This window comes from Saimiri boliviensis, chromosome 11 (genome assembly GCF_048565385.1).
Source record: "Saimiri boliviensis isolate mSaiBol1 chromosome 11, mSaiBol1.pri, whole genome shotgun sequence".
Classification (NCBI taxonomy): Eukaryota; Metazoa; Chordata; class Mammalia; order Primates; family Cebidae; genus Saimiri; species Saimiri boliviensis.
The window spans coordinates 14,622,181-14,635,840 of NC_133459.1; the positions used below are offsets into that span (position 1 = coordinate 14,622,181).

The 13,660-nt window shown below is 55.5% G+C and overlaps 1 protein-coding gene across 3 annotated transcripts in view; it reads left to right on the top strand.

Moving 5' to 3' along the window:
- The first annotated feature begins 805 nt into the window (after window positions 1-805).
- FBLIM1 (filamin binding LIM protein 1) overlaps window positions 806-13,660 on the top strand; it is a 31,981-nt gene continuing 19,126 nt past the window's right edge. The window contains exons 1-3 of one of the 3 annotated variants that reach the window (XM_074380113.1): window positions 806-825; window positions 6,451-6,505; window positions 6,907-7,176. In XM_074380113.1, the coding sequence (XP_074236214.1) occupies window positions 6,927-7,176 (250 nt within the window). In that variant the 5' untranslated portion in view covers window positions 806-825; window positions 6,451-6,505; window positions 6,907-6,926. Of the gene's footprint in view, window positions 826-943; window positions 1,030-1,650; window positions 1,928-6,450; window positions 6,506-6,906; window positions 7,177-13,660 lie in introns of those variants that run through there. The other 2 variants (XM_039473622.2, XM_074380112.1) reach the window with 2 other exon arrangements.

Here is a 13,660-nt window from a genome sequence, read left to right on the forward strand (position 1 = left end):
CCAGGGACCCAGGCAGCCCATCCCAGCCCCATCCTGGGCCCCAGAGCCAGGCTCAGCCTTCCCTCTCCCTACCGTCCTAACTGCTCCAGCTAGGAGGGAGAGGGTCACTGGAGGTGGAGGGAGGGGTTCAGCCACTGGGCCAGCTGAGCTCTGCCTTCCAGAGCTCCTGGAGTGGCCTGTTCCCCAGGACACAGGGACCCACCTGCAGAGGGCTTATAGCTCAGGACAGCAGAATAAGGTGACCTGCTGCACTGGGAGGTCTCTGAGACCCCCACCCGCAGGGGCACTCCCGGAAAAAAACCCCAACCCAGCATATATTAACCTCTATTAATCACAGTCCTGGCTGTGACTGTCACCTTTTATCCTCAGGCCAACCTGGGGAGGTAGGCAGTGGCTACTCCCACTTTACAGATGAAGATACTGAGGCTCAGGAGGTGGCGTGACTGCTCCAGGTCTCACGCTTAGTGAACGGCCGCAGAACCCTGATCGGTTTGACTGGGGACCCTGGCGGATCCGAGAGCCAAACTGGGGTGTAAGAGCTCACCTACGCGGGACAGGGCAGGTGCGGGCGTCAGCCCAGGAAAGCAAGGGAAGCGGGAGGGCAGGGACCACTCGGGGTCCAAAACGGACACCAGGGGGTGGACAGCGGGGAGGGAAGGAGGCCCACCCCACTCCCCATTCCTCTGCCCCCACACCCCTTCCCCCTAACCCCCACCCCCGGGCCTGGGCCAAGTGGGAGGGGAGGCGTGGTCCAGGAGACAAAGGGAGGGGGAGGGGGCGGCGCGGGGCGCGGCGGAGCAGGTTGTGGGGCGGGTAGGGGGGCAGGTAAGAACCGCTTCTGCGGGGCGGGAACCCCGGCCCCCTCCCCACCGAGCCTCACCTTTTATGGTAACGCGGCGCGGGGCGGCGGGGCGGAGGGAGCCGAGGGGGCGGGGAGGGCGGACGGGCGGAGGGGGCGGGAGGCCCCGCAGCTCCGGACTCCGCTGGCTCGGGCGTCGGATCGGAGCCGCAGGGGCGCAGGCGGCCCAGGTAAGCGGCCGGGTGGGTGGGGGTGGCCTTCCTCCGTCCCTGTCCCCGTCGCACACAGGTGACAGCGCAGGCAGCGCTCGGCCGTAGCCCGCCCGGTCCCCAGCCGGGAGTCCCGGCGCGGCGCCCTTGGAGGGGCCTGCGGGCGGGGGTGCGGTCCTCACGTCCTTTGCGTCCCCGTCTCTTTTGGTCTCTGTCCCCGGAGTCGGGGGGTCGGCGGGTCCGGGGCGAAGGTTCAGTGGGGGCGGCGGAGGGTCGAGTCCCAGCCCGGGAGCGGGCGCGCTGGGCGGAAGCTCCCGCACAAAGGCCCGCGTCCCGCACATGGATCGAATTAAAGCCCCGGCGGCGCCCCGCGGTGACCCCGGCGGCCGCCCTGCTCGGCTGCCTGCGAGGGCCCCGCGTTTCCGGAACCCCAGGCCCCTTTCCCAGCCAGGGTCAGGGGAGGCGAGGCACGGGTCCCTGGGCTGCCCCTCTCTGGGCCTCCTGCGCACGTCGGGGGCTGAAAAGGTGCGGAGCTGGGCAATAGGTGTGTGCCCTGGGGTGATCTTGGCATCGTCTCCTCCCCCCAATCCCCCCCCCCCCGCCACCTCCCGCCCCGGCCTGAGGACCCCCGGGAGAGGCTGGGGCCGCGCCCAGATTCCTGCTCTTAATGACGGCAGCCTGACACTCCAGGCTACCTCCTGGTCCTGGAGGCACCCCCAGCGGAGCCCAGCCCCAGGGCCCTTCTCCCGCTCAGCCGCTGCATAACCTTCTCTTTGCGCCTTCCAAGGGCCTCGACCCTGAGCCTTCTTTCCTTCTATATACTCTCAGCCGCCTTCAGGACAGACTCATTCTCACTTTATGAAAAGAACGAGGCCAGAGAGGTTCAGTGACCTGTGCGGGGTCACCCCGCAGGAAAGAGGTGGGGCCTCTTGTGAAGCCAGCTCTGTCTCCTCTGTTTCCCTGGGGTGGGAGAGAGGTTGAGGGAACCCCTCCCCAAGGCTGCAAGGTGGGAGGAGTTGGGGCACAGCCCGCCCCGTCCCCATATCCTCCCCATCTCTCCAGCTAAGTTTAATTCTGGACCCAAAGGTAGACTTCTACCTACCCGGCTGAAGCCGGGTGTGGTGGCTCGCTCCTGTGATCCCAGCACTTTGAGAGGCCAAGGCCGGCAGATCACTTGAAGTCAAGAGTTAAAGATCGGCCTGGCCAACATGGTGAAACCCTGTTTCTACCAAAAATACAAAAATTAGCCAAGTGTGGTGGCACACGCCTGTGGTCCCAGCTACGAGGGAGGCTGAGGCAGGAGAACTGCTTGAACCTGGGAGGCAGTTTCAGTGTGCCGAGATTGCATCACTGCACTCCAGCCTCTGGAGCAAGACTGTCTCAAAAAAAAAAAAAAAGAGAGAGAGAAAGACGAAAGAAAGAGAGAGAGAAAGAAAGAATGAACAACGCTTAGAGGTGGTTTGAGGGTTTTTTGGGTTTTTTTTGGTTTGTTTGTTTGTTTTGTTTTTTTTGGAGTAGGGAATAAGGAGTAGGAAGGAGGCCTGAGCTGCACATCCTCTGCCCCAAGGCTTCAGCCTCTAGCTGGTCTGGGTGGCTGGCTGGATCCCAACCTCCTTCCTAACTTTGAACAGGAAATGACTTTCCTTCCCTTTGTTCCCACTTTCTCCACTTATCTAACTGGATCTCTGATTCACCCTCTCGGGGAGGAAGAGTGGGGGCAGAGGGTCCCCTGGGCACGGGAGACTGCCCCTGGGAACTTACACACATCCTGCTGCTCCCCCCACACACCCTGCTCCCAGCTGTCTAGCGGGCAGTGGGACCAGAGGGAAGCCGGGGCTCCCTTTTCCGACGGAATTGACAGGGTTTTGAAACTCCCCAGCTCAGTCCCTTCCCCCGGGGCCTGAGGTCCCTGTAGTCTCTGCTTCGGAGAGATGGGGGCTGCCCAGCTGTGAACATCTGGCCTCCGTGCTGGACATTTTCTGAGAAACCAGGCATATCTGACTTCCCGGAGGAGTGGAGGAAGGGTCAGGGCTGGGTGGGAGGAGAAAGAGGGCCATCTCAAAGGCCCACGGCAGCCGGGGGACCAGCCCAGAACCTGCCGGCCACAAGATTTCTGGATTGGGTCATTCTAGAGGGAGAACAGGCCTGGCAACTTGGGGGGCCTTGTGCCATCCAAGGAGGAAAAGTGTGTCCTCTCAGGTATGGGGACACCCTGGATTTCCAGGTGGGATGATGTTCCATTAGAATTCCGGGAGCCATGGATGGCCTGGGAAAGTCACTTAACCTCTTGGGACCTCATAGGCTCCATCTGCAAAGTGGGGCCAGGATGGGCCTTTCTTGCAGCTAGATTGAGAGGTCGGTGGGTTTTGAGGCACATACAGTACCTGGCACAAGGCCTGGCGCCTTAGCAGCAAGTTGTTTGGTATTTCTTTAAATCTCAGATGCACTCTGAATATTGTTGACAAAAACAGATTCTTAAACTTACAACAAAGTGTAAAACTAAAGCCTGTGACAGCCAGCCTGAGCATACATACTTTCAGACACCATTGCCAAACCCAGAAGCAAAAGAGAAGTACTTTTAAATAAGTTTTGAGGCTCTTTCCTAATATATTGGTTTCTTACTCAGAATAGATACTTTATTATCAGACTGGGCTATATGTTTTAGCCAAACACATAAACCAACTTAAGAGTAATTCAGGAGCCCTTATTACTGTTTTTATTATCCATCAGTCGCTGAGAACGCACAGTGGCCAGTGCACAAAGGACAGCCTGAAGAGTGAGATTGAAAAGGACACTTTTTTTTTTTTTTTTTTGAAACTGAGTCTTGCCCTGTCATCCAGGCTGGAATGCAGTGGCTCAATCTCAGCTCACTGCAACCCCCACCTCCCAGGTGCAAATGATTCTCCTGCCTCAGCCTCCCAAGTAGCTGGGATTACAGGCACCCACCATCATGCCCAGGAGATTTTGTTATTTTTGGTAGAGACGGGGTTTCACCGTGTTGGCCAGGCTGGTCTCGAACAGCTGGGATTACAGGCGTCAGCCATTGTGCTCCACCTAAAAAGAGACATGTTTTAGCCCTGGGCACGGGTGTTGCATGCCTGGTAAGGACTGCTGGGCTCACTGGACTCCCAACTCTCCCACCATGTCCCCACCTCAGCCTTGGCCACAGAGGCTACTGTCGGTATGAACTACGTGACATATGGGAAATAATGCCCTTTTCCTGACATCAGGATGTCAGGGTGCCACCATGCTCTCAGATCTGTTTTGTTTGGGTTTTGTTTGTTTGTTTGAGACAGAGTCTCCCTCTGTCGCCCAGGCTGGAGTGCAGTGGCGCAATCTCAGCTCACTGCAACCTCTGCCTCCCAGGATTCCGGCGATTCTCCTACCTTAGCCTCCTGAGTAGCTACAGGTTCAAGCCACCATGCCTGGCTAATTTTTGTGTGTGTTTGTTTGGGGACTGAGCCTCCCTCTGTCGCCCAGGCTGGAGTGCAGTGGAGCAATCTGAGCTCACTGCAACCTCCACCTCCTGGATTCAAGCAGTTCTCTGCCTCAGCCTCCTGAGTAGCTGGGATTACAGGTGCCTGCCACCACACTCAGCTAATTTTACAGTTTTAGTAGAGGTGGGGTTTCACCATGTTAGCCAGGCTGGTCTTGAACTCCTGACCTCATGATCCACCCCCTCCTTGGTCTCCCAAAGTGCTGGGATTACAGGCGTGAGCCACCAAACCCGGCCAAATTTTGTATTTTTACTAGAGACAGTGTTTCACCACGTTGGCCAGGCTGGTCTCTAACTCCTGACCTCAAGTGATCCCCAGCCTCTGCCTCCAGAAGTGCTGGGATTACAGACATGAGCCACTGCACCCAGCCAAATCTGTGCTTTGATGCCTGCACTCTGAGCTACCCTCTAGGCACAGAAAGAATGCAGGCACTGCTGAAGGTCACACACACTGATAGTGAGCTTGTGAGCCAGGCTGTCCTGCCCTGGGACTGTCATCTCTGTCATCGCCCTTGGCAGCAGAAACCACCCCTGGAGAGGGCCAGGAATCAGGAGGACCTTGTGGAGGAGGTGATGTTTGAGCTGGGCCTCTAAGAGAAAGCTGAAATTCACCCTGTGGGGGCAGGAGAGGAAAACCATAGGAGAATCACTCCAGGGCATGAGGCAGGGCATGGGAAGGACGAGTGGTCCAGGGGCTCAAAGAAGCTGAGGCTGCAGCACCTGGACTTCTTCCTAAAGCCAGGCTCTTTTTCTTTTTCTTTTCTTTTCTTTTGTGAGACAGTATAACTCTTGTTGCCCAGGCTGGAGTGCAATGGTGTGATCTCGACTCACTGCAACCTCGGCCTCCCAAGTTCAAGCGATTCTCCTACCTCAGCCTCCCGAGCAGCTGGGATTACAGGAATGTACCACCATGCCTGGCTAATTTTATATTTTCAGTAGAGATGGTGTTTCTCCATGTTGGTGAGACTGGCTGGTCTTGAACTCCCAACCTCAGGTCATCCACCCACCTTGGCCTCCCAAAGTGGGATTACAGCCATCAGCCACTGCATCTGGCCTTTTTTCTTTTTCTTTTCTTTTTTTTTTTTTTTTTTTTTTTTAACGACAGAGTCTTGCTCTGTTGCCCAGGCTGGAGTGAAGTAGAAGTATGTACGTTCTAGAAACATCAATCTTTAGGGTTAGGAGGTGAGACCAGAGGCCATGGAGCCTCCCCATCTCCCCCCGTGCCCGCTGCCCCCTGCCCAGGCCTTAACCAGGACCAGGGTTTTGGAGATTGGGTGGAGTGAGAGATTCTGGCACTAGAAGGTGAGCAAGGTGGGTGCTGGCTCGTGCGCCGGGCTGAGAGGGCAAGGCAGAGCAAAGTGTCCAAGAGCATGGGCCCTGGGTTCCAGTGCCACCTCACCACTGTGTAACCCTGAACAGTGACTTCTCCCTGAGTCTCGATTCTTTTTTTTTTTGAGACTGAGTTTCGCTCTTGTTACCCAGGCTGGAGTGCAATGGCGCGATCTTGGCTCACCGCAACCTCCGCCTCCCAGGTTCAGGCAATTCTCCTGCCTCAGCCTCCTGAGTAGCTGGGATTACAGGCATGTGCCACCATGCCCAGCTAATTTTTGTATTTTTAGTAGAGACGGGGTTTCACCATGTTGACCAGGATGGTCTCGATCTCTCGACCTCATGATCCACCCACCTCGGCCTCCCATGAGTCTCGATTCTTGATGTGTTAGGCGGGTGATGATAGTGCCTGCCCTGCAACCCCTTATGGTGGTTTATGAGTTAACGACCATAGCATGTTCAGGGCAGATCAGGTCTCGGTGAAGATAGCTCTTACTGCGTCCTGCCCACCCCCCGCCCGCTGCCACCACCACCCCCTGCTGCCGCCCCCCCACTACCACTGGAGCCCAGCCCTGACACCCTGACAAATCCTAATCTGTTCTTTTTCCCTCCTGAAGTGGAGCTGGCCTCAACCTCCCAGACTTCGGCCTTTCCAGGAGAATCAGATCCCAGGTGAGAGAGGTAGCTTGGGGTGTGGCCCAGCAGGCAGGTGGGGCTCCAGGCTGGGAGCCGAAGGATCTGTTCCTTCCTCATGGGTCTTAGACTCAGGGTGGCAGCTGAGTGCCTGGTGAGGTCATCTGTGCCCTTTGCACCCCTTGGTGTGAAGGGTTGGGGGGAAGGGCAGTCAGGATTTTTGGGTCTCACCCCTGTGGCCAAGTCCCCTGGTGGGCCCCTGCCCTCCCCAGCAGGACACCCCCACCCCCTCTCTGGCTGGGCTGGGTGCCGGACTGGGTTGTTGGCATGGTGGGGTGGCTGACCTGTCTTTTTTGGGGGCGGGAGGCTCTCTGCCCCTCGGGGGAGGGTGTCTGTGTGTCCGGGTGGCAATCCTGTGCTGTCCCCCATTCTGTCCCTAGCCACACCAGGAGCTGCAGCCATGGCCTCAAAGCCTGAGAAGAGGGTGGCATCGTCTGTCTTTATCACCCTGGCACCCCCGCGCCGCGATGTGGCTGTGGCGGAGGAAGTGAGGCAGGCGGTTTGTGAGGCCCGGCATGGCCGCCCCTGGGAGGCTCCTACCCCAATGAAGGCACCCGGGGCTGGCTTGGCGGGGAGGCCCAGTCCCTGGACACCCCCTGGCAAGGCTGCAGCCACAGTGCCAGCTGCCCCTCTGCAGCTCTCCAATGGAGGTAAGAGCGGAGGGGACTTGGGGGAAGACCAGGTCAGAGACAGAGGTGGGGAGCAAAGGGCAGGCTCCAGCATCATTCATTTATTCATTCAGTCAGTCCTACTAAGTGCCAGGCAGATTCTGAAACCCACTTGCCTGGGTACAAACCCTGGCTTCTCCATTTCTCAGCTGCGTGATGCTAGCAGGCCACTTAACCCCTTGTACCTTGGTTTACTAATTTGTAAAACAGATCAAGACAGCACCTCCCTCAGTGTGGTTATGAGGATTAAATGAGTTCATACACCTGTAAAGTGTTTAGCCTTGGGTGTGTCACACAGGAAGTGCTGAGAGGTTTTGAGCCTGAACAAAGCTTCCATCCCAGTGTACGGAGCACACATAATGAAAATATGATGTCTGATGTTGGGCAGACACATGCGCTCCATGGAGTAAAGTGTGGTGGAGAGGTGATGAGGGGCAGCTTTTTTGTTTGTTGGTTTTGAGACGGAGTCTCACTCTGTTGCCCAGGCTGGAGTACAGTGGCACAGTCTCGTCTCTCTGCAACCTCCACCTCCCAGGTTCAAGCTATTCTCAGCCTCCCATCTCCTGAGTAGCTGGGATTACAGGCATGCACCACCACACCCAGCTAATCTTTGTATTTTTAGTAGAGACGGGGTTTTGCCATGTTGTCCAGGCTGGTCTTGAACTCCTAACCTCAGGTGATCTGCCTGCCTTGGCCTCCCAAAGTGCTGGGATTACAGGTATGAGCCAGCACGCCCAGCCAAGGGCCAACTTTTATAGGGTGCTCAGGATGGCTTCTCTGAAGAGGTTGTATTTCAGCTGAAACCTGAATGATAGCGTGGAGCTGGCCAGGGGGAGATAAAGTCTGAGGGGCAGTGCAGAGGCCTGAGGCAGGAGGGAATTTGGTAGGTGAAGGGTCTTTAACCTGCTTTTGTTTTCTCCTGGGCTCTGCTGTTCTCTTGCTGTGTGATTGGAGTGAGCCATCTCCTGCTCTGGGCCTCAGGGTCCTCTTCTGGCAACTGGAAATTCGGGAGTGGATGTGATCATCAATCATAAAATGAATACAGCACAAATGACTGTTTCATTCCCTTGGGCCTGGTCGGACAGGAAGAGCCTTCCAGTCCTCTTCCCTGTGTCTCCCAAGGACAGTCTCAGCTATCAGGCGGGGCAGGAGTGAGGAAGGGTGGTAGTCCAGGGCCTGGGGCAGATGTTGGCTCATCAGCTGACAGGGTACTGGCTGAGATGCTAAGGGGCAGAAGCCAGCCCAGGGAGGCAGCTAAGTCCCTGAATCCCCCAGGTGCCTAGTCAGGTGTCCTGCTGTCCTGGAGCAGGGCGGGGGCAGCCCTGTCCATCATCACTGTGGAAATCACTTAGTGGCCAATAGGAAGTGCTGATTACAGGAAGCCAGAAAAGGGTCAATACAAGGGGCCACACAGGTTCAAGTACGCCTGGGTGTCCATGGACCATGCTTCCTCCTTGTGATGGATGCTCCCACGTTGATCTTTCCTTCCTAATCTCACATCCCAAGAACAGAGGCTCCTCCCAGCCACCTCTCCTTATAGGAGGGCCATCTTGACAAAATTCACACATCAGGACATGTGATCCAACAGGAAAAAAAAGATGTGCCCCTTCTGGGTGGGTAAGAGAGCTGGGGAAGTAGAGTTTAGATGTCAGAATTTCCAGGACATTTTCATGGGTTATTGGGATTATAGGAAGAAGATCTTGGGAGTGTGGGAACAAGATCAAACTTGCCTTGGGAAGGGCTGGCCTGTCACTGGTCAGCACGGCTGGTTGGCTGTTTCATCTGCCAATTTGATGCCCTCAAGCAGAGCATGGGGATCCTGGGGTTCAGTTTCCCTGAAGAGAGAGAGCGGTTTTTTGTTTTGTTTTGTTTTTGAGGCAGAGTCTCTCTTGTTGCCCGGGCTGGAGTGCAATGGGGTGATCTCCGCTCACCACAACCTCTGCCTCCCAGGCTCAAGCCATTCTCTTCCCTCAGCCACCCAAGTAGCTGGGATTACAGGCATGCACCACCGTGCCCAGCTAATTTTTTGTATTTTTAGTAGAGACAGAGTTTCTCCATGCTGGTCAGGCTGGTCTCCAACTCCCGACCTCAGGTAATCTGCCCACCTCGGCCTCCCAAAGTGCTGGGATTACAGTTGTGAATCATCTCGCCTGGCCTATGAGATAGTTTTATGTGAGCAGCTTGTCATGCTCCTGGTCTGATCTCAGGACACAAAGGCTGGCCCTGGCCAGCTGCTTGAAGCCATCTACACCACAGGCTGCCATCTGCCATCTGCCTAGTACTTATCTTCTTAGTCATCCTCAAGCAGCTCCTGGACCCCCTTTCTGCCCACCTGCCCTGCGGCCTCAGGTCGCCCTGCTTCTCTCTCGAATTCCTGTGGCTCTCTGTGGGCCCTACGCCGGGGGCAGGCACTGGGAGAGGCCACAGCACTCTCGCTGCCTCTCCGAGACCTGGCTTCGGGCTCTGTGAGCTCATTGGAGCCTGGTTCCCACACTTCGGCTGTGTCAGCAGTGGTGTTGCCCAGGCCTGTTCCAACACAGCCCCCGGCTCCCACCCCGGGTAGCTCTGATTCAGCAGGTCTGCTGTGGGGCCCGAAAATCTGCCTGTTTTTTTTTCCAGGGTCTTGCTCTGTCACGCAAGCTGGAGTGCAGTGGTGTGATCATGGCTCACTGTAGCCTCAACCTCCCTGGCTCAAGTGATCCTCCCACCTTAGCCTCCCAAGGAGCTGGGACCACAAGCCCTCACCACCATGCCCAGCTAATTTTTGTATGTTTTGTAGGGACGGGTTTTTGCCATCTTGCCCAGGCAGATCTCAAACTCCTGGGCTCCTGTGATCTGCCCGCCTCGGCCTCCCAGAGTGCTGGGATTACAGGTGTGAGCCACCACACCAGCACAGTTTGCATTTCTTGCCCCTTGCCAGGTCATGCTGATGCGCTGGTCTGGGGACCACACTTTAAGAACTGTTATTCTAGGCCAGGTACAGTGGCTCACATCTGTAATCCCAGCACTTTGGGAAGCCAAGGTGGGCGGATCACCTGACGTCAGGAGTTCGAGACCAGCCTGGCCAACATATTTAAACACCCATCTCTACTAAAAAATACAAAAATATTAGCTGGTTGGGGTGGCAAATGCCTGTAGTCCCAGCTACTTGGGAGGCTGAGGCAAGAGAATCACTTAAACCCAGGAGACAGAGGTTCCCGTGAGCTGAGATCGCACCACTGCCCCCCAGCCTGGGTGACAGAGCAAGACTCCGTCTCAAAAAAAAAAAACCAGAGAACTGCTATTCTAGTTCAGTGGTGTCAAGCAGGTGGGACTTTGGGGCTGGGACAGTTGTCTCAGAGTGTGGCCCCTGGGAACTCATCAGACACACACATTCCCATTGTCCTGGACCTGCTGGATCAGAAACTCTGGGATTGGGGCCCCCCGACCGCCAGGGGATGCTGTCACCAGCTCAAGTGTGAGGATCACAGGCCTAGAACCAACTTCCCATCTGTACATCCCTCCAAGCCCAGGGAGAGGCGAGGAGGGGGAGGTTGTCTTGATTGAATGGATGAGAAACCTGAAGCCTGGAGGGTGCCCCTATGAATGAACTGGAGATGAGGCTACAGCCAGGCCTGGACGCTCAGGAGTCTCTAGCACTTTCTCTCTGCTTTCCATAGGCATCTCAGTTAGGCTGAGCTCCTGGGCCTGGCCTTACCTGTGCCAGGAGGTAGGCAGAGTACCCTTTTCTCCCCAGGGCACTATTCACAGTGCCTACCCCATATGGGCAGTAGACAGAGGGCTTTCACAGGCATGGTTCCAGCCTCCCTCTGAGGCTTCCCTCCTGCCTTCCAGGGGCTCCGGGCAGCCCCTTGTTGGGGCAGCCTGGCATGCGGGGCGGGACAGTTACAGCATCGATGGTCCCTAGATGGAGTGAAGAGCCTGGAGCTAAGCCCCGCACCCCCCTCCCTTTCAGAAGCCCTGAGGGTCTGTGCCCTCTGACTAGCCATCAGGATCAAGGGCAGCTCTTGTGCCCTCCTATTCTGCCAACCTCAGCTCCTGGGAGCAGGAGCGGAGCTGTGCCAATAATGGAAGTGAGTTTGTGCCAGTGTGTCTGTGGTGTGTTGGGGGTATGGGTGGCTGGGTGAGCGTGGGATGTGAAGGTGTGGTTTTATGAAACTTTCAAACATATGCAGAAGTAAAGAGAACAGTACAAGGACCCTACCTAACCTACATCTGGTTTCTTTCTTTTTTCTTTTTTTTTTTTTTTTTTGACATGGAGTTTCGCTCTTGTTACCCAGGCTGGAGTGCAATGGCGCGATCTCAGCTCACTGCAACCTCCACCTCCTGGGTTCAGGCAATTCTCCTGCCTCAGCCTCCTGAGTAGCTGGGATTACAGGCACGTGCCACCATGCCCAGCTAACTTTTTGTATTTTTAGTAGAGACGGGGTTTCACCTTGTTGACCAGGATGGTCTCGATCTCTTGACCTCGTGATCCACCCGCCTTGGCCTCCCAAAGTGCTGGGATTACAGGCTTGAGCCACCATGCCCGGCCTCTTTTTTTTTTAAAAAAAAAAGACGGGGTTTCACCATGTTGGTCAGGCTGGTCTTGAACTCCCGACCTCAGGTGATCCACCCACCTTGGCCTCCAGAGTGCTTGGATTACAAGGGTGAGCCACCACGCCTGGCCACCTATATCTGGTTTCAACAGTGATGGAGACTTGGCCACATTTGTTTCTATTCCTTTTTCTCTTTTTCTTTTGCATAGTTGTGTTGTTGTTTTGAGACAGAGTCTCGCTCTGTCTCCAGGCTGGAGTGCAGTGGCCCAATCTCGGCTCAATCTCGGCCTCCTGGGTTCAAGCAATTCTCCTGCCTCAGCCTCCTGAGTCTCTGGGACTACAGGTGCACGCCACCACACCTGGCTAATTTTTTTGTCTTTTTAGTAGAGACAGGGTTTCACCATGTTAGCCAGGATGGTCTCAATCTCCTAACCTCGTGATCCACCCGCCTCGGCCTCACAAAGTGCTGGGATTACAGGCGTGAGCCACCTTGCCCAGCTTTGTAAAGTATTTTAAAGGAAACCCGAATCATTGTGGCATTTCAGCGCCACATTGGTCAGAGCTGTCTTTCTAAATACAGCCATTTTCTTACATAACCACAGTGCCAAACAGTGCCATATTTAACAAAAATGCCTTCTGCATATCTAATACTTTGTTCAAAATTAAGTTTCTCTGATTGTCTTAAAAGTGCCATTTAGACCAGGTGCAGTGGCTCATGCCTGCAATCCCAGCACTTTGGGAGGCCAAGGTGGGCAGGTCGCCTGAGCTCAGGAGTTCAAAACTACCCTGGGCAACATAGCAAGACCCTGTCTCTACTAAAAATACAAAAGAATAGCTGGGTGTGTTGGTGTGTGCCTGTGGTCCCAGCTCCTCAGGATGGGGTGCTTTTTTGTGTGCTAAGACATCTACCACAGCTCAGTGTGGCCTCTCCACGTTTCCAGTAATCAGTAGCCACATGCGGCTGGTGGCTACTACATTGGACAGCACAAATCTATGCATTGTTCTCTTAAGTCTCCTTTTTTTTTTTTTTTTGACATGGAGTTTCAGCTCTTGTTACCCAGGCTGGAGTGCAATGGCGCGATCTCGGCTCACTGCAACCTCCGCCTCCTGGGTTCAAGCAATTCTCCTGCCTCAGCCTCCCGAGTAGCTGGGACTACAGGCACGCGCCACCATGCCCAGCTAATTTTTATATTCTTAGTAGAGACGGGGTTTCACCATGTTGACCGGGATGGTCTCAATCTCTTGACCTCATGATCCACCCGCCTCGGCCTCCCAAAGTGCTGGGATTACAGGCGTGAGCCACCGCGCCCGGCCTCTGTTAAGTCTCTTAATTCCGGGGCAGTCCTCCCTCCCTGTTTTTCTCCCTCATGCCATGGGCTTGTTGCAGAAACAAGGTCGGTTTTTGGTAGAAATCCCACCTGCCAGGTTCGTCCCTTTGCTTCCCCGTGTTCTCATTTCGCTTCCCCTTCTACCTCCTGAATCTGCTAATGGGAGTTAACTCCAGAGACTCGATGAGATGGAGGGATTTTGTTTGTTTGTTGCAGAACATTTTCTAGGTGCCATAGCTTCCCATAGCATCACACGAATCAGGAGAACGCCCCGCTCCATGACTGCCGAAGGCTACAAGTCGGTTCAGGCGGCAGCAGCCTGACCCCACCTGTGAAGCTTTCCCCCCAGTGCTTTCAACACCTGATGGTCATGACCGGGATCTATTACTTAATTAGGGTGGTGCACTGTTCCTACGCTTGAGCAGCATCAGCATCACCTGTAGGACTTCTTAAGATCCACGTGGCTGGCCCCAGCTCCTGGGTTTCCAATTCTGCAGGTCTGGGGCAGGCGGAGAAGTTGCATTGCTGACAAGCTCCCGGGTCATGCAGCTACGGTCACTACAGGGGTCGTGCTGGGAGAGCTGTGGCCTTGGGGGTCAG